Source organism: Dasypus novemcinctus, chromosome 21 (assembly GCF_030445035.2).
Source record: "Dasypus novemcinctus isolate mDasNov1 chromosome 21, mDasNov1.1.hap2, whole genome shotgun sequence".
In the NCBI taxonomy this organism is placed as follows: Eukaryota; Metazoa; Chordata; class Mammalia; order Cingulata; family Dasypodidae; genus Dasypus; species Dasypus novemcinctus.
In genome coordinates, this window is record NC_080693.1 from 45,058,371 (window position 1) to 45,086,369 (window position 27,999).

Here is a 27,999-nt window from a genome sequence, read left to right on the forward strand (position 1 = left end):
CAGAGAGTGAGAGAAACCAAGTGTGCCAAGCAAGGATTTCAGTGTAGCATTTGTCTTTCTTTATCAAAGGAACCTAGGGAAGCAGATGTGGCTCAACTGATAGAGCGTCTGCCTCCCATATGGGAGGTCCAGGGTTCAAACCCAGGGCCTCCTGGTCCATGTGGTAAGCTGGCCCACGTGCAAAGAGTGCTATGCCATGCAGGGGTGTCTGTCCCCCACGTAGGGAGCCCTGCACACAAGGAGTACTCCCTGCAAGGAGAGACGCCCTGCGCAAAAAATGTGCAGCCCACCCAGGAGTGGTGCTGCACACACCGAGAGCTGACGCAGCAAGATGATGCAACAACAAAAAAGAGACAGATTTCTGGTGCTGCCGGGGGGTGGGGGGTGGGGGTGGGGAATAAAAAATAAAATAAATCTTAAAGGAGCAAGTTACAGTTCGAATGTCTTTTTCCACATCTGGTTGTTGCTGTTCATATTCCTTTGTTGAGCTTACACTTTCATAAGCTTTTTAGTAGGTATGTGTTGAACACTTGTTTCATGGTCAAGACAGAATTAAGAGGCCATGGATTCTGACAAATGATTTCCCTCTCCTATTTCCATGACTATACCTACTGTTTCATCTTGATTTATAAAATGTGGAAAGCCTACAAAGTAAGTGTTTTGTGGTTTATCTAGGAATAATACAAAAAATATTGCTGTTATTTTTAGTGAAGAAAATCAATTTTGTACAGTTTATGTCAATCTAAACTGAAATTTATTAAAAAAAAAAAAAACAACTAATGCACCTCATAACAGAGCCCCAAAACATAGTGTATTAGTCAGCCAAAGGGGTGCTGATGCAAAGTACCAGAAATTGGTTGGTTTTTATAAAGGGTATTTATCTGGGCTAGGAGCTTACAGATACCAGACCATAAAGCATAAGTTACTTCCCTCACCAAAGTCTATTTTCATGTTTTAGAGAAAAATGGCTGCCAACATCTGCGAGGGTTCAGGCTCCCTGGGTTCCTCCCTTCCAGGGTCTTGCTTCTCTCTGGGCTCAGGTTTCCTCTCCTTCTGGGCTTGCTTCTCTTTGCTCTGTGAGCTTACCTCCTGGGACTCCAGCTTAGGCTTCAGCGTCAAACTCCAACATCAAAACTCCAACATCAGAAAACTCTCAACTCTGTCCTTTGCCTTTTATCTGTGAGTCCCTACCCCTTGGTGAGGTGGGGACTCCCTAATGATGCCCTAATGACATGGCCCAATCAAAGCCCTAATCATAACTTAATCATGCCCAGGTACAGACCAGATTAAAAACATAATCCAATATCTATTTTTGCAATTCATAACCATATCCAACTGCTACACATAGGAAGCAAACATTGACAGATTTAATAGGAGAAATAGATGATTCTACATTATTAGCAGGAGACTTCAATAATGGATAGTACATCTAGAGAAAAGATCACTAAAGAAATAGAGGCCAGTGCTGAAAAGATGGCAGACTAGAACAACAAGGGACTCTCTTCTCCTTGAGAAAAATAGCTAGAAGACGGGCTGAAATAGGCTAGAAAAATATCTTCTAGGGTTTAAGACACCAGGCAAAGGCTGGACACCGCCCAAAGGAAAGAGGGACAGAGGAGGGAAATCACGATGTCAGAACTATGAGTTGAAACCAGCGGCAGCAGCTGCCAGCAGCATCCCCCACACTAAAGATACTTTAGAATTCTCAGGACTGTGGGCCTACAACTACAGACAAAGGGATCTCCAGGGATCTACTACCCCCAGGAAAGGGGAGAGAGAGAGCCACAGCCTAAGGCTGACTCAGCTTCTGACCCACAGATTTGTTCTACTGTGTCCCATGATCCCTTCCAGGCCAGGTAGGGCTGCACCATTGTTTGCCTTGGAGCCAGCAAGGGGTTAAAGATATACAATCCTTCCAATCTCCTCCTCTACTAATGACTGATTGTTGAGGACTCAGGGGAGTGGAAATATTTGACCCAGGAAAAGGGAGGGGGCTGCCAGAGAAGGCTGGAGAATTATCTCAGAGTAAGTTTGAATTATAAGGCTCATAGCCTCCTGCTGGAAGCTCTATCACACTGATCCAGTGTGACACTCCATACTCCAACAAATATACTCCAGCCGGCAGTGAACTGAGAACTGCCCAAAGAGCACCAACTGTTGGCAAACCCAAGGAAGTACATGCGAGAAAATTTTAAATTAGGAGAGGCTTTTTCTGGCCTCTATAGCCTCCCTCTCAAGGCTCTAGGAAGCAAGTCTACAATCAGTTACTGGGTCCAGTGCCCAGTTTTTAGCAACCAGCAGGACAATCCTAACAATCCAGGTCAAGCCAAGAATCAAAGAGCAGCGGTAACACACAGCCTCCAGCCACTAAAGCCCTACAAAAGCGAAAGAAATTCAGTATCTGAGTAAACTACAGCCTAATCAGATGCCTAGATATCAGCAAAAAATTATGAGCCATACTAAGAAAATAAAGACATGACCCAAGAAAAGGAATATATCAAAGCCCCAGAAGTAATGTAGAATTTGAGAGAACTATCAGTGAGATGTACACAAATTTCCAAAATCAATTTAATGAGTTGAAAGACAATATGTTCAAAGAGATAAATGACAACAATGAAACACTGAGCAAGCACAAAGAAGAATTTGAAATCCTGAGTAGAAAAGTAACAGAGCTCATGGGAATGAAAGACATAATAATAACATCAAAAAAACATTTGGGAAGCGGACTTGGCCCAGTGGTTAGGGCATCTGTCTACCACATGGGAGGTCCACGGTTCAAACCCCGGGCCTCCTTGACCCGTGTGGAGCTGGCTCATGCGCAGTGCTGATGCGCACAAGGAGTGCCCTGCCCCCGTGGGGGTGTCCCCCGCATAGGGGAGCCCCACGCACAAGGAGTACGCCCCGTAAGGAGAGCCGCCCAGCACGAAAGAAAGTGCAGCCTGCCCAGAAATGGCACCGCACACACGGAGAGCTGACACAACAAGATGATGCAACAAAAAGAAACACAGATTCCCGGTGCCACTGCTAAGGATAGAAGCGGTCACAGAAGAACACACAGCAAATGGACACAGGAAGCAGACAACTGGGGGGGAGGGGAAGGGAGAGAAATAAAATAAAAAATCTTAAAAAAAAAAAACAAAAAAACTTATGGGAGACAGCAAAGTCAGTCTTGAGAGGGAAATTTATAGCCCTAAATGCCTGTATTAAAAAAGAAAGGGAAATGGATGTGTTTCAAGTGACAAGACTTCCGCCTACCATACGGGAGGACCCAGGTTCGATCCCTGGAACCTCCTGGTAAAAAGAAGAGGAAGTGTGGATGCGTGGTGAGCCAAATACCCACACAAATGCCCACGTGGTGAGCCAAATGCCCATATGAGTACTTGCGTGGTGAGCCAATGCCCATGCAAGTGAGTTATACAGCAAGATATGATGCAACAAAGGAGAGATGAAGGGAAAGTCAAAGTGAAGTGCAGCAGAGACCAGAAACTGAGGAAGCGCAATTGACAGGGAATCTCTCTCTACATCAGAGGTCCCCAGGATTGAATTCCTCTGAATTTTAGAAGAGAAAGATAAGAAGACAAAAGGAGAAATAGATATAGAAGATCACACAGTGAATGGATGCAGACAGCAAAAACAGCAGGGAGGGAGCAGGGAGGGGGAAAAAATTAATAAATCTTTAAAAAAAAAAAAAGAAGAGTTAAACTCAAAAGTTTAACTGAAAAACTAGAGGAATTAGAAAAAAAAAAAAACAGCAAAACAATCCCAAAGCAAGCAGAAGAAATAATAAAGATTAGAGCAAAAATAAATGAACTTGAGAACAAAAAAACAATGAGAAAAATCAACAAAACCAAAAGCTAGTTCTTTGAGAAGATCAATAAAATGACAAAATCCTAGCAAGACTAACAAAGAAAAAAAGAGAGAAGATGCAAATAAATATAATCAGAAATAAAAGGGGGGTAAGTTACAACTGACCCCACCAAAATAAAAAGAATCATAAGAGGATATTATGAGAAATTGTATGCCAACAAATGAGACAACCTAGATGAAATGGACAAATTCCCAGAAATGCACAACCGACCTACACTGATGCTACAAGAAATACAAGAACTTAACAAACCAATCACATTTAAGGAGATTGAATCCATCATCAAAAGTCTCCCAGCAAAGTCCAGGACCAGATGGCTTCAATGGTGAATTCTATCAAACATTTCAAAAAGAATTAGCACCAATCTTGTTTAAACTCTTCAGGAGGGAAAATTACCTACGACATTTTATGAAGCCAACATCACCCTAATGCCAAAGCCAAATCAAGACACTACAAGAAAAGAATATTACAGACCAATCTCTCTAACGAACATAGATGCAAAACTTCTCAACAAAATACTTGCAAATTGAATCCAACAGTATATCAAAAGACATACATCATGACCAAGTGGGATTTATTCCTGGTGTGCAAGCCTGGCTCAACATAAGAAAATCATTCAATGCAAAACACCACATTAACAAACTGAAGGAAAAAAAACACATGATCATCTCCATCGACACAGAAAAGGCATATGACAAAATCCAATATCCTTTCCAAGAAAAACACTTCAAAAGATGGAATGGAAGGAAAATTCCTCAATATGATAAAAGGCATATATGAAACCCCCAGCCAACATCATACACCATGGGGAAAGGTTGAAAACTTTCCCTCTAAGATCCGGAACAAGACAAGGATGCCTACTGTCACCATTGTTATTCAATATTGTACTAGAAGTTCTAGATAGGGCAATTAGACAAGAAAAAAAAATTAAAGGCATCCAAACAGAAACAGGGAAGTAAAACTCTCACTGTTTGCAGATGACATGATCCTGTACTTAGAAAATCTTGACATATCCACAACAAAGCTATCTGAGCTAATAAAATGAGTTCAGCAAAGTGGCAGGATACAAGATGAACACGCAAAAATCAGTACTGTTTTTGTGCAATAATACTGAACAATATGAGGAAAAGAGTGGAAAACTTCCATTTTTAAGAGCAACAAAAAGACTCAAATACCTAGGAATGAATTTAACCAAAGAAGTACAGGAACTATAAGCAGAAAACTGCAAAATAATGCTAAAAGAAATTTTAAAAGACCTAAAAAAATGGAAAGACATTTCATATTAATGGATTGGAAGAATAAATATCATGAAGATACCAATCTTCCCAAACTGATTTATAGAGTCAATGCAATAATAATCAAAATCCCAACAGCTTACTTTACAGAAATAGAAAAGGCAATTACCAAATTCATTTGAAAGGGAAATGCACCTGAATAGCCAAAAACATTCTAAAAAAGGGCAATGTGTAAGGAATTTCACTGCCTGACCTTGAAACAAATTACAAAGCTTCAATGGTGAAAACAGCATGGTACTGTCATAAAAACAGACATATCGATCAGTGGAAAAGAATTGAAAACTCAGAAATAAACCCTCACCTATACAGTCAACTGGTTTTTGACAAGCCTACCAAGCTAATGTTAGCAGAACAAAACAGTCTCTTCAACAAATGGTACTGGGAGAACTAGATACTATAACCAAAAGATTGAAAGAGGACCTCTATCTTAATCGCCATAAAAGAATCAACACAAAATGGATCAAAGACCTAAATAAAAAAGCCAGGACTAGAAGACAATGTAGGGAAACATCTTCAAGACCTTGTAGTAGGTGATAGTTTCTTAGACCTTACACCCAAGGCATGTGCAACAGAAGAAAAAATAGGTAAATGGGACCACCTCAAAATTAAACACTTTGGCACCTCACAGGACTTGGTCAAAATGAAAAAGGAAGCCAACTCAATGGGAGAAAATATCTGGAAATCACATATATGACAAAGGCTTAATATCCAGGATATATAAAGAGATGTAACAAATCAACAATAAAAAGACAAACAAGGGGAAGCAGAAGTGGTTCAAGTGATAGGGCTTCTGCCTACCATATGGGAGGACCCAGGTTCAATCCCTGGGGCCTCCTGGTAAAAAATAAAGAGAAAGCATGCCCACACGGCGAGCCAAGTACCCCTGTGAGTGCCCACGTGGTGAGCCAAGTGCCCATGCAGTGAGCCAGTGCCCACACAATTGAGTCACGCAGCAAGATGATGATACAACAAAAGAGAAACGAAGGGGAAAGTTGAGATGAAGCACAGCAGAAACCAGGAACTGAGGTGGTAGAGGTGACAGGGAACCTCTCTCCACATCAGAGATCCACAGGATCGAATCCCAGTGAATCCTAAATGAGAAAAAAAAAAGAAGAGAAGACAAAAAAAGTAATAGATACAAAAGATCACAAAGTGAATGGACTAAGACAGAAAAAATAGCAGGGCAGGAGGAGGGGGGAAATAAATAAATGACTTTTTTAAAAAAGTTATTTCTCTTAAAAAAAAAAAAGACAAATGACCTAATTAAAAAATGGGCAAAAGACTTGAATAGACATTTATCCAAAGAAATATAAATGGCAAAAAAACACATGAAAAAATGCTCAACATCACTAAATGATTAGAGAAATGCCAATCAAAACTGCAATGAGATATCATTTCACATCTATCAGAATGGTCACTATTAAAAAGACAGAGAACTACAAGCATTGGAGAGGATGTGGCAAGATAGGGATACTTATACTCCATTGGTGGGAATGTAGAATGGTACAGCCACTGTGGAGGACTGTTTGGCAGTTCCTAAAGAAGTTGAATATAGACTTGTCACGTAACCCTGCAATACCACTACTGGGTAACCCAGAAGAACTGAGAGCAGTGACACAAATAGACATCTGCACATTGATGTTCATAATGGCATTATTCACAATTGCCAAAAGCTGGAAACAACCCAGGTGTCCATCAACAGAAGAATAGGTAAACAAACTGTAGTCTATTCACACAATGGATTATACAGCTGTTAAGAAGAAATGATGTCATAAAGCATATGACGACATGGATGAACCTGGAGGACACTATAGTGAGAGAAGCAGGCCAGACACAAAAGGACAAATACTGTATGATTGCATTACTATGAACCAAATATACTGTGTAACATATTGTATGATTAAAAATATATATACTTATAGGTATCCAGTATACTTGAGAAATGTATGTTTCTATTCAATGGTTTTTCTTTTCAGTTTTTGTTAATATTTTCCATTTTTAAATGTATAAAATAAAGTTAAAAAAATAAAATAGAGGACATTAGCAGTACTATAAACCAACTAGATCTAAAAGACATATAGAGGGAAATGGACTTTGGCCCAGTGGTTGGGGCGTCCGTCTACCATATGGGAGGTCCGCGGTTCAAACCCCGGGCCTCCTTGACCCGTGTGGAGCTGGCCATGTGCAGTGCTGATGCGCGCAAGGAGTGCCGTGCCACGCAAGGGTGTCCCCCGCGTGGGGGAGCCCCACGCGCAAGGAGTGCGCCGGTGAGGAAAGCCGCCCAGCGTGAAAAGAAAGTGCAGCCCGCCCAGGAATGGCGCCGCCCACACTTCCCGTGCGCTGACGACAACAGAAGTGGACAAAGAAACAAGACGCAGCAAACAGACACCAAGAACAGACAACCAGGGGAGGGGGGGAAATTAAATAAATAAATAAATCTTTAAAAAATAATAAAATAAAAAAATAAAAGACATATAGAGAATACTTTATCCAATAACAGATGAACATGTGTTCTTCTCAAATGCACATAGGATATTCTCTAGGATAGACTATATGTTAGTTCACAAAACAAGCTTCAATAAATTTATTTTTTGGGTTTTTTGGTTTTGTTTTATTTTGTTTCCCCATTTCCCTTTTCATTGCTTGTTTTGCTTAGTACTTCTTAAAACAAAAAATCTTTGAATTCAATATTCAACAGTCAAAGGAAAAAAAATAACAGGGCACATACTTAGGGCTCAAACCAAATTATAAGCACTACCTGGCACAAAAAATAGACATTAGTTCTCACACATGATTTTGTCATCTAAAAATCTTCTCAACCAGGGTCTTGCAAACAAATTGATAACCCAAACCAACATGATTTACGTTGAAACATACACATGGAATAATACTGTGGTTCTTGGTGATTTAAAATTGATAGTAAGAATTCAGACGATTCAAAATTCAATTCAGACCTTTGGAAAGTGAGAAGCTTGTACTAAGCAATCGTGTTAAATTTTTGCTGCAGTAAGTTATTTTGGATGATTATAACTAGACTACACACTTGGTTTCGTCCAATAAAAAGTACAGGTTGCCATAAGGAAAGCATGCCAACCAGGGAAGAGTTCGACAATGCATGATTTTTATTCTCTTACTCCAAGAGTATATATGGATTTTTAAAACATTAAACCAAGGAAAATAAATGAAGATTTATGGGCCCCTTGTGATTTAGAAAGGAAAACAAAGGTAGCCACTAATTTGCTTGAATACAGCAGGCTTAGTGGTCCTGTACTTTTTAAGTTTTTAAGAATGGTTTTTAAGGTAGTAAGAAAAAAATTCACTACCTCATTCTAGAATTTAAGCAGAGGACAGCAGGCCTTCTTTACACCCAAATAGTATTATGGCAGCAATTCAAGTATGACCAAGGCGTAGAAAGGAGATTTTCTAAATACACAGCTAGGGCTTTTAGCAAAGCTAAACACACTAAAATGATAGATGATTGCTTTTTTTATTTTTATTTTTGGGAGAAAATACACAAAAACCAAATAGAAATTTTGAGAGTTTTTCATTTGAAAATAATTCTTAATGCTATTAAATTCACAAATATGCTAATTTAAATACCAAATCCTAGTTATCAAAAACACACATTTGCAAACATACAAATATCTAAAATATCTATTCTCTCCACATGTCAGTGTCCATTCATATCATGGTTTGGAAATGGGGAGAATAGATTCCCCTTAAACTGCAAGTTAGCAGGTGTTTCTTTACAGTTAATTTTAGCAAAATTCATACAAAACAGTAATTAACAATGATCTTTTCTTGTTAACTCACAAGGAAACACCTTCAAAACTGCATTTTGGGAAGCGGATTTGGCTCAACTGATGGAGAGTCTGCCTACCATATGGGAGTTCCAAGGTTCAAATCCAGGGCCTCCTGACCCATGTGGTGAGCTGGCCCATGCACAGTGCTGATACATTCAAGGAGTGCTGTGCCACGCAGGAGTGTACCCCATGTAGGGGAGCCCCACACGCAAGGAGTGAGCCCTGTAAGGAGAGTCACCCCACGCGGAAAAAAAAGCGCAGCCTGCCCAGAAGTCGTACTACACGTGCGGAGAGCTGACACAAGATGACACAACAAAAACAGACAGAATCTCTGTGCACTGACAAGAATGCAAGCAGACACAGAAGAACACACAGCAAATGGACACGGAGAGCAGACCACGGGGTGGGGAAGGGAAGGGGAGAGAATAAAAAAATAAATCATTAAAAAAAAAATAAAACCACTGCATTTTGTTAAGTTTCTACACTAAAATGTAGAAAAACTGAAATATGCAAATATTGAAAAATTTAAAATTCCTTGATTTTTTATTCCTGGTACCATTACCACAACTTACAGGGAATATACTTGATATAATGAAAAGAAAAAGAAAAAGCTATAACAAATAAAAAACCTCAGGAATGTCATCTAACGCAACATATTGATGCATTAATCAATATAGCTGCACTTTTTGCAAACTGTGGCTAGGACAGTCCTGAACAAGAAGGGTTTCCTGTTTAAGCTGCAGTAACTTTTCTGACTATGGATCATCATTCCTTCTGTGGCAGATTTTTACAGTTTCTCTAATGCATTTGGGACTGTCTCAAAGTAACCTACACCTTTCCTAACAACTCCTCACTCTCTCTCCTGCTAAGAACTGTAGCCATTTTCTGTTGTTTTTAGGACCTTCCGCTACCATATCCACCATTTCCACCACCAGACCCATAACCACCACTACAGGTACTGCCTGAGCTTCTTCCACCAAAACTGCTCCCTTTCATGGGTCCTTAGTTGATTGCTGCTGTCCACTATATTTTACAGAATCATTACAGTTCCCACCACCACCATAGCTACTACCACAATTTCCTCCTTCATTGTAGCCATCATACGCTCCACTACCACCACATCCACTACCTTGGGTTCCATATTCTGGTCCTTCACCATGACAGTTCCCTCTACTACTATAACCAGGACCACCACCATAGTTGCCACCATCACCTCCGAATCCATTATATCACCATCACCTCTTCCACAACTACCTTTGCTGCTACCACCTCTACCACTACAGCCTCCTTTTCCACCAAAGTTTCCAGCACAGCCAAAGTTTCCTCCACCTCCTCCAAAGTTCCCTCCATGGCCAATGAAGTTGCCAGATCCACCTCCATGACCTTTTGTGACTGCAGAATGCATCTCTTGTTCAGAAAGGGTCTTTTCACTTCATAATTATGCCCATTAATAGTGCGGTATTTCTGCACAACAATTTTATCAACTGTATCGTGATCATCAAAAATCACAAATGCAAATCCTGTTTTTTCCATTCTGCCTGTCTTCCATAACTTCTAAGGTTTCAATCTTGCCATACTTTTCAAAATAGTCTCTCAAATTATATTCTTCTGTATCTTCTTTAAAACCACCAACAAAAATTTTCTTCACTGTTAGATGGGCATCAGGCTTTACAGAATCCTCTCTAGAAACAGCTCTCTTTGGTTCCACTACATGCCCATCAACCTTGTGTAGTCAAGCACACAATACTGCATCCACCTCTTCAACACAAGAGTAAGTCACAAAACCAAAGCCTCTGGAACATTTTGTCTGGGGATCTCTCATCACCACACAATCTGTAACTGTGTCCCATTTCTCAAAATGGTCTCAAACTATTCTCCATAGTTTCAAAGCTCAAACCACCAATAAACAGTTTTCTCAACTGCTCTGGTTCCTTTGGATCATGTCCCTCCTCGCCCCAGCGGCTACGGCTAGAATCAGGCTAGGGGTGACCAGGCAGTGGTTTTACCTCCATTTTGAGACTGGACTCGCCTCCTCCAACTCCGGATCAATATTCAATAAATTTAGAAAGACTGAAATCATGCAAAGTATTTTCTCCAACCATGATGTATAAAACTAGAAATCAGTAAACTATCAAACAAATGGCTTACCTCTCTTCCCAGGGCCTCTGCCATGTCAACAAAGCTGTCAGTCTTCCTCTATGTATCTTCTCTGTGTGTCTACTTGTAAGTTCTCCTTGTGTGAGGGTCCATATATATAGCCCACCAAGGGGGCAGGGACTCAACCCTGCATGCCCTAATAACATGGTTGAATAAAAGCTCTAACCTTAACATAATCAAGTTAACTTAAAACCTTTTAATTTAATACAATCAAAGGGTATCATGCCCAGAGGAACAGACCAATTTACAAATATAATCATTATCTCTTTTTGGAATTCATAAAATAATGCCAAACTGCCACAGAGAGGTACACAGTGAGATGATAAGACATAACATGGAGACCAACTCTAGTCTAGCTGAATGGTCAAGGATGGCTCCTCCAAAGAAGTAACTTTGAAGCTGAGATCTTAAGGAACAGTCATAGGATAACATGCTTAAAATGGAGCTTGTTAGGAAAGAGACTAAAACACGTATAGGCACTTAGGAGAAAGCATGGCCCTTTGAAGGAACTAAAAGAAGGCCGAAAGACCTGGGATTCAATGCAATATAGACATGGGGAACAAATGTAGCTCAAGTGGTTGAGCATCTGCTTCCCATGCATGAGGTGCCAGGTTCAAGGACCTCCTCAAGGAAAAAAAAACAATATAGACAGCATTATTGGTCATCTGTCCAACATCCATTCTAGCTCCTCTTACTCATTCCTTCTAGAAACCCACTCTAGTTCAAGCATTTACCTTCTCCATACAGCCATTGCTTTCAAAGAAGCTGACTCCATCCTCAATTTAAGGAAGTGGATACTGTTTACACTTGTCAATCATGGCAACCTCTTTTTCTCTGCTAGTGATTATTTAAGGTATGGCATGAATAAATATAGGTAAAGCAGTTATTTTACAATCTAAACAAGAGATAATGGTATTTTGGACTAGGGAGCAATGAAGATAGAGATTTGCATGGAGGAATAAGGAAAAATAAAGTGTCCAGAATGTCTCCAAGTTTTTGGCTTAGGCAAATAATAGTTTTTCTTTTCCATACAGTCAAAGGCAGAAGATAAAAATCAAATCACATAATCTTAGGTTATTTTAAATATGTATTCTCCTAAACACATCTATAAACCACTATTTAAGTCACACAGTGAATGGACACAGCAAAAAATAGCGGTGAGGGGAAGAGGGAGGGGGAAAATAAATGAATAAAATCTTTAAAAAAAAAAAAACACTATTTCAGGATCATACTTAAAACCACCTGATCCTCAGGTAGGATACTGGCCTCAGAAGGTCAAACTTTTCCAGAATGAATGAGGCTAATTAGATCTTGTCTTACAAAACAAATCAATATACTTTGTTAAATTCTAACTAATTAACAATAATGGCTACAAATAATATCAATTTCTGAATATTATTTCTTTTGTCTTGACTTCTTCAAAAAATTATTTAAGCTAGCAAAATATCCAAATAAATTAAGTCAAACAGAAAATAAAATAATTTGAGGGTTTTTTATATTGTTTTAAAATAATTCAGAGAAATTAGTTGGGAGACATATAACCAATTATGTTAACCAAATTTACTTAAATTAGGTCTCCTAGCAGCAATACTTAAGGCTCTTTTTACAGATACCAATAAATTATCCCAACAGTAAATTACCTTGACAAGCTGATACAGTGCTATTTCTTTCAGAAGATGGGGTACTTGGACTGTTGAAATGGTGTGAAGTCCCTTGGTTCATAATGTTGTCATCTGCAAAATCCTTTGAATGGCATGTACAACAACATGACAGTGGTACTTCAGTCTTTTTACTTAGGCCCTCATCCACCAACTTCCCTAAAAATGAAAAAATCTCTATTTATACTAGCTCTAATTTTTAAAGAATCATCTTTGTCTGTAATTATGGTGACCAACTACCCCAATTTGCCCAAGACTGAGGTGTTTCCTAGGATGTAAGATTTTCAGTGCAAAAACCAAGAATGTACCAGGCTAACTGGGACAAGCTAATTGTCTATCTGCAGCATCAAATAAAGATAGGAGAGAAATCATCATCAATTTATTTATCTACAAAAACCTAATAGTCAAATAATAATAACCACTATAGTATTTAACATTCACATATTGAGATTTACTGAAAAAACTCAACCAGGAATAATAGAAACAAACACCTAAAGAATACCTTAATTAATGCTATTTCCCTAAATGAAGGATTTGAAAGTTCAATAAATTAAGTAATGTAAATAAATCACATGAGGGGTTAAATCATTCCCCACATTATACCTCAATTTCAAGGAGAAATATGTTTAATGATATATCAATTCTGATGCAAGTATCAAAGTACACTTTAAAGTTAATACTTAAGTTTTTAAAAATACATAATTTTTAATAAACAGTGCACGACTGTATTGTGTCTGACATTTCCTATATACCAAAACAACAGTTGAATAATTTATTTTTCATAAACATTATTTATATTGATTTCCCTCTCCAGCACAAAGATGCTACTAATTCTCTTTTCCAGACATCGACCATTAAAATTTTAAATTATTGACAGATAATCTCATTATCAATAGGAATCAAAATGGACAACCAAATGCTTAGAAAATACTGACTTATTTTTAACACATTTGTACAGTAGCAGAAATATTTCCTTTAAAATATATACAGAGCCAAGGTTAACTTCAAATTTCCCTAATACTTCAAGTATAGAATTACCATGTGACACAGCAATCCCAGTTCTTGGTATATATCCAAATGAATTAAAAGCAGGGAGTCCACCAGATATTTGTACACCAATATTCATAGCAGCATTATTCATAATAGCCAAAAAATGGAAGCAACCCAAGTATTCATCAACAGAAGAATGGATAGATAGATGTGAAATATACATACAATGGAATATTATTCAGCCATAAAAATGAAGTTCTGATACATGCTATACCTTGATGAACCTTGAAAACATCATGTCAAGTGAAATAAGTCAGACAGAAAAGTCAAATATTGTATGGTCTGACTTCTATGAAATAATTAGGATATGCAAATTGAGAGTCAGAAATTAAAATACAGGTTACCAATGACAGGAATGGAGGTAGGGAATGGGATGCTAATGCTTAATTTGTAGAATTCTGTTTGGGCGATGGCAAAGTTTTGGTTATGGATGGTGGTGATGGTAGCACAACATAGTGAGTATATTTAACCCCGCTGAATTGCATACTTGGATGATCAATTTTAGGTTATATGTGTGCTATGAGAATAAAAAAAAAATTCATAAAATTACACAACACAGTAAACCCTGATATAAAACATGGACTATAGCTAATAATATAATTACATTGTTTCATCAACTGTTACAAAGACACTAATGCAAAATGTTAATATAATAGGGAAAACTGGGGATATGGGAAATCTGTTTGTATTAGTCATCCAAAGGGGTGGTGATGCAAAATACCAGAAATCTGCTGGCTCTTATGAAGGTTATTTATTTGGGGTAGAAACGTACAGTTAACAGGCCATAAAGCATAAGTTACTTCCCTCACCAAACTCTATTGCCACATACTGGGGTAAGACGGTTGCCAACATCTGCCAAGAGTTCAGGTTTCTTGGGTTCCTCTCCTCCTGGGACTTGCTTCGTTCCAGGCTCAGGGTTTCTCTCTTCCCAGGGCTTGCTTTTCTCTGGGCTCAGGGTTCCTCTCTTCCCCGGGCTTCCTTCTCTTTCCTGACAACCAAGCCAGCTCAAGACTCCAGCATGAAAACTCCAACAGCAAAAGGATAAACATTTCATTACAGTAAGGAGAAATTGGGAGGGAAACATGAGTCATGGTTCCAGAACAGTTCAGTAAACCTGCAGGGCATCTTCCATTCAATTTCAAAGTCTGGGAACCATTCTTAAGACGATGGGTTCTTCTCCTTGGTGCCTCATGAGTACACACCCTTTCCACAGCCTTGCTCAATGGCAATTTTCTTAGTTCCACCCTCATCAAGAATCTGGGTGTTGATCAAGATTTAGACCTCACCCTGGAAGAGCACTGGGGTGACTGCTACACCTTACACAATCTTTGGGTTTAAGACTTAACCCCCTAGTACAGTGAGGTGAAAGCAACATCCTCCCTAACCTTTGGCATACAGGTTCAACCCTCTCAGAGCAACAAGTTGACCACCTGGCCTTCCCTAATCCATGGAGAACAGGCACACCTCTCTCAGACCTATGGGGTACTGACCTCAACCTCCCTAATCCTTGAGGAATATGCTTCACCCTCTCTGTACCCTGGGGCAGCAAAACTCTCCCCAAACATCAGGGAGGAACATCTACCCCCTTCAACTGCTGGGGCAAACTCACCCTCTCTGTACACATGGGTGGGGATCCTCTCTTGGCCCAAGGTGATGTCTTAATTCCAGATCTTGGCTTCCATGATTTTTCTCTTGAAGTTATTTCCCCTTCAATCTCTCCTCTCCATGTCCCTTTTATTCCAGTCTGACAGTGGTTTTGTTCATATAACTCTCTCAAAAGGTCTGTTGGTTTAGCATGTAGGAAGCAGGGGTCCAAGCCATCAGACAGTAAGACTTTCCCCAAGTCTTTCCAGCATAACTGCATCTTCAATTCTGAGTTACAAGTTACAAGTTTAGTTAAGTCCTCAAATAGGGCACTTTCTTCTGTGGACTTGATTTCCAGAGGCTTGGAATTTCCAGAATCAGTTTCTGTTTTCTTTGTACCCAACAGTTCAGTCCTCAGCTTATCTCTCTCGTCTAGCATTTTGCTATCAGCTGCAAGCAGAAGCCAAGCCGCATTCTCCAGTTTTACTTCAGAAAGTACTTCAGCTAAATGCCCAAACTCACCATTTTCAAATTCTGCCTTCCATAAAACACCAGGAATTAATCTTGCTAAGTTCTTTGCAACTTTAAAACATGGATCACCTTTCCTCCAGTTTCCAATAATAGTTCCATCATTTACTTCTAAGGCATCATAAAGTCTCTTTAGCATCCATACTGCTATCAACAGTCTCTTCAAAGCAATCTAGGCCTTTTCCATCAAGCATTTCACAATTCTCCAAAAAATACCCCTTATCCATTTATAAAACTAATCCAGCATTTTGGTAATTACAAAAGCACTTCCCCACTCCTCAATACCAGATTCTGTATTAGTCAGCCAAAGGGGTGCTGATCCAAAATATCAGAAATCTGTTAGCTTTTATAAAGGGTATTTATTTGGGGTTAAAGCTTACAGTTACCAGGCCATAAACCATAAGTCACTTCTCTCACCAAAGTCTTTTGCCACCTGTTGGAGCAATATGGCTGCCAACATCTGCCAGGGTTCAGGCTTCTGGGTTCCTTTCTTCTCATGGTTCATTTCTCTCCAGGATCAGCTCCTCTGTTTTCCCATAAGGTCAGCTGCAGACTATGAGGCTCTCTAGGCTGTGCCTCTCTCCACAAGGTCAGCTTTAGACTATCAGGTGAATAGCTCTGTCTCTCTCCTTGGGGCTTCTGCTGTGTCTAAGGAGCTGTCTCTATTCCTCTGTGTTCTTCTATGTGTACACTTTCTGGGCTCCAGTTCAAAACCTCCAGCATCAGACTTCATTAACAAACTCGAACATCAAAACTCCAACATCAAAATCTCCAACTCTGTTTTTTGCCACATCTTTTATCTGTGAGTCCCCACCATCAGTGGGTGAGGACTCAACATCCTACTGACATGGCCCACTCAAAGCCCTAATCATAACATAATCATGCCCAGGTACAGACCAGTTTACAAACATAATCCAATATCTATTTTTGGAATTCATAACTATATCAAACTGCTACACTGTACTTCTTGTCTTTTTTGGTTTTTTTTGTTTTTGTAAACCTACAACTGCTCTAATAAAAAAAAAGTAACAAAAAATTCTCCTAATATTTCAGGTCAAAGCTACCTAATTAGGTAACCTAAAATGTATCCACTACTATATTTTTAATTCATTTTGTCAGGGTTTTTTTTTGTTTTTTTTTTTAAAGATTTATTTTTATTTATTTAGTTCCCCTCCCCTCCCCCGGTTGTCTGTTTTCTGTGTCTTTTTGCTGCATCTTGTTTCTTTGTCCGCTTCTGTTGTCGTCAGCCGCACAGGAAGTGTGGGCGGCGCCATTCCTCGGCAGGCTGCTCCCTCCTTCGCGCTGGGTGGCTCTCCTTATGGGTGCAATCCTTGCGCGTGGGGCTCCCCTATGCGGGGGACACCCCTATGTGGCTCGGCACTCCTTGCGCGCATCAGCACTGCTCCTGGGCCAGCTCCACATGGGTCAAGGAGGCCTGGGGCTTGAACCGCGGACCTCCCATGTGGTAGACGGACGCCCTAACCACTGGGCCAAAGTCCGTTTCCCCATTTTGTCAGGTTTTTAAGAGTAAATATTAACAGGCACTTGTTAGCAAATAAAGTGAAAGTAATGGGAAATAATATCTATCCAAATAAACAATATTATAATAAATTTCTGCTTATCTAGCATCCACAAGTAGAAAGAAACTCATCTACAATATTTTTTATGTATTCTACACTCGAATGTGATGAGGAAAGGACAGACAAGCAAATACAATAAAGAAGTTCCTCAAAAAAGCAACACTTAATATGTTATAGCATCATGACAGCCCCATCTCTTACATCTTTTACATACAAATTATCATTATTTTCCTATCATAACACTAAGAATTCCAAGAACCTTATGAACTGAGTCATCAAATAAATATATTTTGCTATATTGTAACCCTTTTGATAGATACATAACCTATTACAAAGAAACATTATTAAAAGAATATTTAAATAAACTAGCACATGACTGAACCATTCTGGATAAAAGTACCTTATTATTTTTTTTCAGGTCTTAATAAGCAACCTAAAGATAGCGACCAAATACTTACCACTAAGAGACTGCTGCCATGCTAAAGCAGAACAAAGTAAGGCCAAGCTTTTCCCACTTCCTGTGGGACTCTCCAACAAACAATGTTGCTTATTGTTTAATCCTCTAACAATCTATGAACACAAAAACAAATTTTTAAAAAATAAATAAGCATTTTATTTACTTAGGGTCTTTCCATCAGAAGTACAAATAGGACAAGGACAATTGAGTGAAGTTGCACTCCAGGGAACAAGAAGGAAAACTAGTATTTAGTTATATCTAGATCTTATTCCTTTATACCTCTCCCTAAAATTATGTTAGACTTACCAGTATATCAGACAAACAAGAAATGAAGACGGAAGCAAGTTATGTCTTGTTAGGCAAACAAGAGCATTTCTGCAAAACTGGGATATACTACACCTATCTTTAATGAAAACTTGATGAGGGGATACTGTTATTAGAATTGTAAATTGTTATAACTACTTTGGACAGAAATTAACAATTTCTAATAATGTTGAAGATGGTCAACTCCAGAAATTCCACTCCTAGGTATATTCCTGAAACCATTTTCATATGAGCACAAGGAAACATGCATAAGAAAATTCTTAGCTGCATTGACTGCAATTGCAAAAGAATGTAAACCTAAATGTCCATCAATAGGAAAATGGACAAATAAATTCTTATATTTTCATACATGAAATACTATAGAACAATTAAAATGTATCAACAATCAACAGGGCTACATCTTAAAAATATTGTTAAAAAAAGTTCTTCAGAAAGATAGGCACAGTAGCATACCATTATACAAAGCTTAAAAAATATAAAATAATATATATTGTTTATGGATACATATATATGCAATAAAAGTATAAAAGTATAAAACATGGCTAAGAAAGATAAACACCAAATTCAGGATACCAGTAATCTTGTTACTAGTAAACAAGATATGAAGTAAACATGGCAAAATACTAAGATTTAGCAAAGCTGGAAAGTTGGTTTACTCAAATTTGTAGATTAATTTTCTACATGATTGAAACACTTCAAAAAATGGTGAGAACTACAGTATTCTGTGTAAAAGAAATGAATACTTTTTGGAAAGTAGTAGTTAAGTAAAATAAGTAAAAGTTCCAAATGAACAAAAAACATTTTTTACAATGTTCTTTCTCCCTTACTTACCTAAGGATATATAGAGTAGTAGTGATCAATATTATTTATTTTCCCAAAGGTTAGAGTTAGATTTTTTTCATATTCTCCCAAATGAACCCCACGAATATTCTCAATCCATTTACTATCCGAGAAAATGAATGCAATCTCAAACTCAATGTATGTTATGTATTATAAGCATCTGTATCTTTAAAAAACTTAAAATAATTTCTGAAAACTACTTACAGAATTCATCATAGCAAGCTGTGATGGGTAAGCTTTACAAGGAAAGTTAATCTTCACTCCTCCAATTGTATATTCAGACCATATTGAAGACATCATGCTTTCCTGTTTGCTTAAGATTCCTTACTGCAACAAAAATGAAAATCAATATTGAAAACAATGCCATTCAAAGAAAAACAGACACCCAAAGCTAGGACAGAAGTCTGGAAACAAATATTGGAATAAATAAATAAAACAAATGGAAGCAAAAGAATTTCCCATTCCTAAGAATTACAATAGTTGAGAACATGTCTTGGAGTCTGACAAAACTGGATTTGCATCCCTACTCTATCACATTATTAGAGGCATAACTGTGGGCAAGTTACTGAACTTCTCTGGGCCTTAGCGTCCTCATCTATAAAATAAAGATGGTAGTAGTATCTACCTCAAAGGACTATTGCAAAGATTAAATGAAATAATGTGCAAAAAAAGGATACAGTATGTGCCTGATTAAATATGAGCTCTTATGATAAATTAAAATAGATGTAATTAACCTACAGGAACAAACTAGTTTCTAAGGCAACTCTCTCTACAACTCCGTAGCACCACTTTCTCCTCCTATTCTGCCCCTTCCTCTTTCCCCTTTCTGCAGTCTTCCAGGGAAAAGGAAAATGCTGTTGACCAGAAGGCAGGAAGCACAGGTTTTAGATCAGATTCTGACAACAATTTAGATATATAACCTTTAAACATGTCTCTTCATTATTCTGGACTAAGATCTTTATCTGTAATAACCCCTAAATTAAAGACCACTGTAAAGAAGAAAGTGCCTTGGTACACAGTAGCTGCTTAATAGTTCTTATTTAAAGGTCATTAGGGTATATTGGAAAGAAGATGGGTTTTAGAGTAAGGTGGATCTAAGTTTGAATTCCACTGTGTGAATCATGAAACTCTCTGGGCCAGTACCTTCATTTGTAAAATAGAAATAATTTTACATATCTGATACGGTTTTTAAGAAAATATTACTATCAAGTAGGGTTTTATAAAAATGACAATTAATACTTAGCCAAGCACAGAGCTAAGAATTAAATTAGGTAATGTACAGAATGTGTCTAACCCAGCATCCAACACAGAGAAAGTGATCCACCTCTTAAGCTACCAGCTTTTAACCTAGGATCCATAGATATAATTGAGAGTGTGTGACCTCTTGAAATTGCATGCATTAGTTTCTGGGCCTTTTTCTGGAGAAAGCCCATAGATTTCTGACTCCCAGATATATATTCTAAGGGAACAATTGAAAGTAGAGAAAAAGTGATAAACACTGCTATCAATTGAGGAATTATTTGTAATATTGGGGGGGGGGGGGACAGTAAATTCAATCTGGGGATAGAGGGATGGTTTAATTATGATATAGTAATTCAACATTATGAAGCCAATAATAACCATTACCTCTGTGTTCTAAAAGAAGAACTATTCCAAGGTATTTTCCAGTTCAAACGTTTTGTAATTCTATCTACAAAGTTCTGTGAATGGGTTTTGGTATTATCTAACGTCTTAATCTGAATCAACTCAACGCCGGCCTAGGTACTCTGATGTAATCTAGATTTCAATCCATTCTCCACTTGAATTGTGGCAACATAAATCTCAAATTCGGTAGTTCCCCCATACACTGCAAAAAGGGAAAACAAACACAACCAGCCTCTCACCGCCTACTCCCGCCAAGGAGTTATAGCACAGGGCGGAGGCTCATAATGGGCCTCTGCTCCGAGGGGATAAGGAAAGCGTTCCCTTCTCCCCAAGACTTTTTTTCCTCACACTTCGTCCTCCCACAGTCAGCAGTGATCTCCGAGGCCCAGGTGATTCAGTCCACGGAAGGGACCTCCAGGCGGCTTAAGTGAAGTGCACCCCTCCGTCAGGCTTCGCGCTCGGTGCGGCAGATAGATGTTTGCCTGTCCTGAAGAAAATCTGGCCCGATACTCGGAAAAGGAAACCAACTTAAGAGGGCAAATTAAGCGGAGCTCTCACAGGGAAGAAGGTGCACAGTCCTTACCCTCTCTCTCCCTTTCTTTCTGAGCTGCTACGCTCACCGCCTGCTCCCGGGGTGCTGGCAGCGTTACTTTTTCAAGCCTCCAGCTCTCAACAACCCTCTCTACATTCAAGCGGAGGCATTCCCGCCTCCCACCCCTCGACGCCCAATACCCAATCGCTAAGCGAGCTCAGACAGCCAATCACCCGCCATGGCAAATCAAGCAGCCAATCCCGGCGCGAGGATAGGCGGTGGAAACTCTGGCACCCAATCCAAGCCTCTGAAATAAAAAGAACCCCAAGATTCTTGGCGGTACCGGAAGGCAATCACCAGGAGCGTAAATGGGTTCGCCCAAATCCCGGGAATTTAAAGGGAAGGCGTCTTTTCCGCTTAACTTCTGAAACTAGTGATTTAACCTATCCATCACTTTCCTTGGAAATTCGAAGTCTCTCATTCGAGCAATGAAGAGGAAGCCTTCCATTTTCTTCTCGGAACATTCATTAGGGCCACTCAATTTAAATTTCCAAACTTTACGGTAGCCGAGATAACAGTGTTAGGCGAGAATTATTGGAGTACTGAGCCAAACTAGGTCGAGTTCTACGACATCTGGCTAGAGTATTTCATAATATTCGTTTTCCGAAAATACCAAATTCAGTCGGAGATACGGTCTTGAGGTTTCCAGCACTAGATCATTTTATACATCCATTTAGGTTTCTCTACCTGCCATCCCCCCTAAAACCAGTTATTTCTTGTCCATTGCACCACTTTCCTCAAAGGTAGGCGGTTAATCATGATTACGCCAAATGATGTTTATTTTTTTAATTGTGTATAGCCTAAACTTACTCCACATGCTAGTGTCACCAAAAAAGCAAAATCTGAGACTGCTTCTCAAATTCAAGTAGCGAGTTTGTTGAAAGAAGGGTGTAGGGAGAGTTGGTTTGCCTCACTTTCCTTGTTTTACTACAATCTTCCCCAAATGTCAAAACGTGTAGTCATAAAAATAAATTCTTTCGCCTAGTAATCTCAGTCCCAGAAATTTATCCTAAAGAAGTAATCTAGGGAGCCAGAGTGGCTCAGTGGTTGAGTGCCGGCTTCCCACATACCAGGTCCTGGGTTCAATACCGGACTACAGTAGTTAAAAAATAAAAAATAAAAATAAAAGTAATCTAGAAGAAGGAAAACTGGTAACACCTCAGTTGGTCATAGTGCATATTTATAATACTGAAAAAACTATAAACTTCGGTCTAGTGGCAGGGAGATGGTTAAATTATAATTCAATACCTCATGACGCCAATAAAATAATTATAAATGCTAAAAAACTCGCAGGAAAAAAATTTCCATGAGATTAAATGGAAAAGAGCAAACTCCAAACTGGGTAATAGGAATTCAGTTATGTGAAAATATGTATGCATAAGCAGTGATGAAGGGATAGTACAAAAATTTACTGTTAGGACAGTATAATGAAAGAACAATTCTGAAAAATAAATCCTTAAAAAACTCTTGAATTGTTATTCTGCCTTTACAAAGTTTTAAAATATCAAAACTTTTAGGTGGCTGCTCTGAAATCACTCTGATTTTCCTCTCCTAAATTCCTCAGGCTCTCAACTTGCTCTTATATTTATTTCCATTTAATATATGTGGCATAACAGAAAGAAATCGTCCCGGATTCAATTCCTTGATTTGCTGCTTTCAGGCTGACAGTAGTGGAAAGAATCAAAAAAACTACAAGTTCATTTGATAAAGAATATGAATGTTTATAAACCAATATTCAAAATAGCTGCACACATCTGTTTTCACTTGATTTTTAAAATTTCACATTGTGACAAGTCTTATAACTTTAACTTAAAATACATGAGTATTAACATTTACTAATATATTTACATATTTTATTTATATCATCAACAAATGTGAAAAACAGCATATGTTATTATTTTAATTCAGCAGGTTTTGACCAGTCTTTGAAAACTAATCCAGGACTGTGCACTGCATTTAGTTAGAAAACATTCTTAACTTCTTTAGAACCAGAGGACACCTACTCACACAAAATATTCCAAGGCCTCAGTTAAAAAAAAAAATAACGAGTTGTATTTCATCTTCAGGGACTATAAAATTGCCTGTTTAAAAATATGAAAAACTTTATGGTATTTTTAAGCATATGTTTTGATTTTTCCCATCAAAAATTATTTAATTGAACATTAGATAATAATGTTCAATAAAGTTATAAATATTTTATTATGTATAATAGTATGCACTTCATGATTTGAAACATCTACAAACTAGTTTTTTATATAATACCCTTATGAGGTAGGGTCAGTAGTGATCATTTTACAAAGGAGGAAAATGAGATGTGACTATCTGCTACTGAAAAGCTGAAGTTAAATTTCTTGTATTAAAAACTACACTTTATTAGCCTGCCTGACGTTTTACAACTGAAGACGTCTATTCTGAATGGAGAAAATAAAATATGTCATTTAGGTATATATATATTAGAAAGAAAAAAAAAGTACCTTTCATATTGAATATTTAAATTAATTTTTAAATTTTAAAAAATGAGGATTATGGTTTACCTGAATGCATCTCGCTAATCAATAGAAGTTACCAAATGAGGACCACAAAACCCTACATCAAGACATCTTCTGCATTTTAATTTTGCCTGAGGTTCAAACCCTGTATATATTTTCTTACTCAAAAACCTTCTCAAAGTAAGATATGAATTATAATCCTGATGACAAACAAAGTAGGTTTTATTGCTCTAATCTTTGTTTCATTAGATACCAATGTATTTTCCTTCTCTGAGCTTTAGATACATTAGGAAAGCATTATAAAAATAATTTTTTTAAAAAACTGAATGAGTCCTCCTTTCAGGTTCTTCTCTGCACAAAGATGTTTCTGTAAACACTTTTAAACCAATATCTTAAAATTTCAAATTATTCAAGTATTTCTTTAAACATATGGCTTCATATATTAGTAAAAACTGAAGCAAATATGTAAAATCTTTAAGTCCTCATCTGTAATTCCACAGAAGTCATTTACAAAAGCTATTTCCCTTCTTTAAAGTCTTCTCAGTACTCCTGCTTGAGAATTAGAATTCAATCTTGCATTACTATTACTTGCATTCCAAGTCTTTGCGACTTCTCTTTGGGTATTTAACTCCTAATTTTTCCTGAATTCCCTTCTCTTGATCCTTTTTTCTCCCTGCCATCATGCACCATTAAAGCACTGTTACAAGCTAAAAGTTAAAATAAACACTAGGGCTCCCCACAGTTTCATTTTTATAAGAAATTAAATTAAAAACAGGGCAGTCTTTCTTCACTTCAAAAGCTAATAAACAGGATACCAGATTTACTTACTTTCCAGTAATGAGTTTCTTAAATGTGCTCCCTACAGAGGGAAAAAAACAAACAAACAAAAAAAACTCGGCTGCTACAATATAAACAGCAAACTAGGTCCAAAGAACTCTTAATTAAATACAGGCAAGCATAATTCTCAGAGTTCTAAACTGTATTCATATTGAATTGAGTCACTTTAGTGATTCCAAGACATTACTGATTTACAGTTGATATAAGATGCCAATTAATGTTGGCAAACAGGTTCATTCTTTAATTTTTTTTAAATTCCCCCAACACTCATGTTTATTATTTCAATTATTGTGCTTTCAATACAATGACAGAGCTGTACATCAGGATCCATGCTTCCAGTGTCCATGGATCCATTTTTTAAAAATGGATCTTTACAGATTCCCGACCATCCACTTGGTTTCTCCTTTATTTGTTGAAGGCCTAAAAATATTAGGAAAGAAAGATAAATTAAGGCAAGAAATCTGGAAGTGATTTTGGCCTTTCTTATTTGAGATATTAAGATAATTCCTGAGAATAACTACTTACGAGTAATAATTGGATCAATGTCTCTGGTCTGAGTGGCAACATCAGAGGCACAGACTTGCCCTATTTGGATCAGCAAAGACATAATATCCTCATACAGCGGAGGAAACGCTCGACAAAAAGAGACCAAACTTGGCAGAGTTGGCATGAAAAAAGCATACCGCTTAGCTTGTGTTAAAACTGTTAGAAAGAAATGAAACAATGTTTGAATTCATAAATTCAACATATACTGGTCTACACAGTATCCTAAACAATGTGCTCTGTGCTGGGGATACTAAGTACTCTAAAACAGCCAGCCCCTGCCTTCAGGGAGCTCACAATCTAGCAGTCAATTGCCATCCAACATCTAAATTCTTACAACCAAGCACTTAATTAGTATATTACATGCTCTGTTTAATTCTCACAGTCTCATGAATGAGGAAAATACTATTATGCCACCCATTTTACCTATGAGAAGCTCTTGAAAACTTTGGAGAAGTTAAAAACTTGTTATAAGTCACACCACCAGATAGTGGTGAAATTGGGATTGTACTCAGGCAGTTCAAGTTTTTAATGATTATAAATCATTATAACATAATGAGATGAATATTAATGGAAAGAAAAATTAATAGTGTAATAAGGTAGCATTGAGAAAGAATACTAAATTAACTATGCCATGACTTTTAAGGATTAAATGACAGTTCATATTTTTTAAGTAGTTTATTTTTATAGCATTTTACTCTATAACCCAGAGGTTGGTTAAAATATGTTAGAATATCTTAGAACTTAAGGAAACACTATATATATCTCTTATTTATACATTTGATTATATTTTTCTGGAACTCTAAACATCTGTATTAAATTTTAACTTGGTTTCTACTGACACAGGTACATGCAGGAATGAGATTTGGTTTTCACTTACAAAATGTGGAAAATTTTTATATTTACTATAAAATTACATATTCATTCACAAAGTGAAAGATGCAATTTGCTTATCTCCTCTATACTAAAAATCACACTTGTAAATAGGAAAATTTGCAAAAGAATACAAATGATGGCATGTGTTAAAGTAGTTAATTACAAAAACATATTATTGTCACTAAATTCAGAAAATATATGTGCCAATTTATGTTAGACGTTTTTGTTGTTGGTGGTGGTTAGCTACACACCTGTTAGCAAAGTTCCCATGACATTGACAGCTAAGCGAGCCACACTGAGTGACTTTGGTAATGCATACTGGATACACAAGTGAGAAAGCAACTGGATAGCAAATATCTGCAAGAGAAAATACAAATGTTTCATATTTGTAAAGCATAATTTTAAGTATTAAAAATTATAAAAATGTTTTATATAACTAACAAGACTGAAGGGAGATCAACAATTTCCTAAAGCTCAAAAATACTCATTACCTGTTTTTCAAGTTCTGGTTGTGCAATAAGTTCAGGTATGAAATCCAGACAGATGTGCATAGATGGAATACCTGCGACTGTCAGAGGCAAAAGTTCACATGGATAACCCTATCTCGAGAAGAAAGAGAAAAAAGTTTAAAAATAAACTCATAAATTACAGATAATACAAATTTTATATATAAATATTAAAAATATAAATCATACTTTTCTAAAAAAGTTGCTCAGTAGGCTACAAGGTTCTATATATCTTGACATTTCACTTTTTTTTTTAAGATTTATTTTATTTATTTATCCCCCCTGTTGATTGCAGTCGCTGTCTGCGCTCTGTGCCTATTTGTTGTGTGCTCTCTGTGTCTGCTCATCTTCTCTTTAGGAGGCACGAGGAACTGAACCCAGGACCTCCCATGTGGAAAAGAAGTGCTCAATCACATAAGCCACCGCAGCTCACTGATTTGTTGTGTCTCTCATTGTCCTTCCTCTTTGTGTCTCTTTTGCTGTGTCATCTTGTTGTGTCAGCTTACTGCACCTACCCACCGTGCCAGCTCGCCTTCTCCAGGAGACATTGGGAACGGAACCTGGGACCTCCCATATGGTAGGTGGAAGCCCAAACGTTTAAGCCACATCTGCTTCCCACATTTCACTTTTCTGATGCACTAGAATAAGGATAAATTACCTGAATACTTTATTAGGTTGAAAAAAAAAATCTAGAACATCTGGATTATTCTCCATATTGCAAAGGATCTTGTTCATTTGGATCATTTCCAATTTCTAAATGAGCCCTACTAATTTAGTATCCAAGAAAAATAAGGATCAACCACAAAGCAAAAACAGACCTGAAAGTGAACTAGCTTAGCAATGTTGGGATCTGCAATGTACATTTGGTGCAGTAGACAACAGATAAGGCACTGAACTTCTCGAAGGTTACAGAGTAAATTGTCTTCTCCTTCCTCCATTCCCTTATTGGGAGTGCTGGTAGTAATAACACTTTGAGCATTCCTTAGCAAGCTGTCTGGATTGATACCCTTTGCTTTCTCCTCTTCCGTAGGTAAGCAAATCTCTAAGAGAATCTGGACAGCTGCACTATCCTACAAAGAAAGAAAACACAGTGAATATAAGAAGTTTCTGAGAAGTTTGAAACCCAAATCTGATTTTGTTTTCACTTGAACAGAAATAACAAAATGACAACTTTCCTTAAAAGAAAAAAAAAGTACTTCTAAGAACAGAAGTGAGCAATCTACAGGGAAGTGGGTCTCACCTTTTTTAAGAATCTAAGAAAAACTATATACCCTCTCCCCATTAAAATAAACATACACAAATAAACAAACAATGCATAATTTTAAGGAGTTCACATATTTCTAAGATAGATCAATGGACCCCAGTTTAAGA

At 37.6% G+C, this 27,999-nt stretch overlaps 2 protein-coding genes and 1 pseudogene across 8 annotated transcripts in view; all 3 read right to left on the reverse strand.

Moving 5' to 3' along the window:
* Positions 1-21,508, reverse strand: part of BRIP1 (BRCA1 interacting DNA helicase 1) — a 289,439-nt gene extending 267,931 nt beyond the window's left edge. The window contains exons 1-4 of the mRNA XM_012525899.4: positions 21,369-21,508; positions 19,346-19,468; positions 17,979-18,090; positions 12,761-12,937 (exon numbers count right to left, since the gene is read on the reverse strand). Of these exons, the coding sequence (XP_012381353.2) occupies positions 12,761-12,937; positions 17,979-18,090; positions 19,346-19,441 (385 nt within the window). The 5' untranslated portion in view covers positions 19,442-19,468; positions 21,369-21,508. The remainder of the gene's footprint in view (positions 1-12,760; positions 12,938-17,978; positions 18,091-19,345; positions 19,469-21,368) is intronic.
* On the reverse strand, positions 9,858-10,975 carry LOC139437216 (heterogeneous nuclear ribonucleoprotein A3 pseudogene; annotated as a pseudogene).
* Positions 21,509-23,077: 1,569 nt separating the features above from the next.
* INTS2 (integrator complex subunit 2) overlaps positions 23,078-27,999 on the reverse strand; it is a 66,268-nt gene continuing 61,346 nt past the window's right edge. For all 7 annotated transcript variants that reach the window (XM_071210539.1, XM_004460412.5, XM_071210537.1 and 4 more), the window contains 5 exons: positions 27,447-27,698; positions 26,614-26,721; positions 26,374-26,479; positions 25,229-25,405; positions 23,078-25,123 (listed from right to left, as the gene is read on the reverse strand). In XM_071210539.1, coding sequence (XP_071066640.1) covers positions 24,954-25,123; positions 25,229-25,405; positions 26,374-26,479; positions 26,614-26,721; positions 27,447-27,698 — 813 coding nt within the window. In that variant the 3' untranslated portion in view covers positions 23,078-24,953. The remainder of the gene's footprint in view (positions 25,124-25,228; positions 25,406-26,373; positions 26,480-26,613; positions 26,722-27,446; positions 27,699-27,999) is intronic.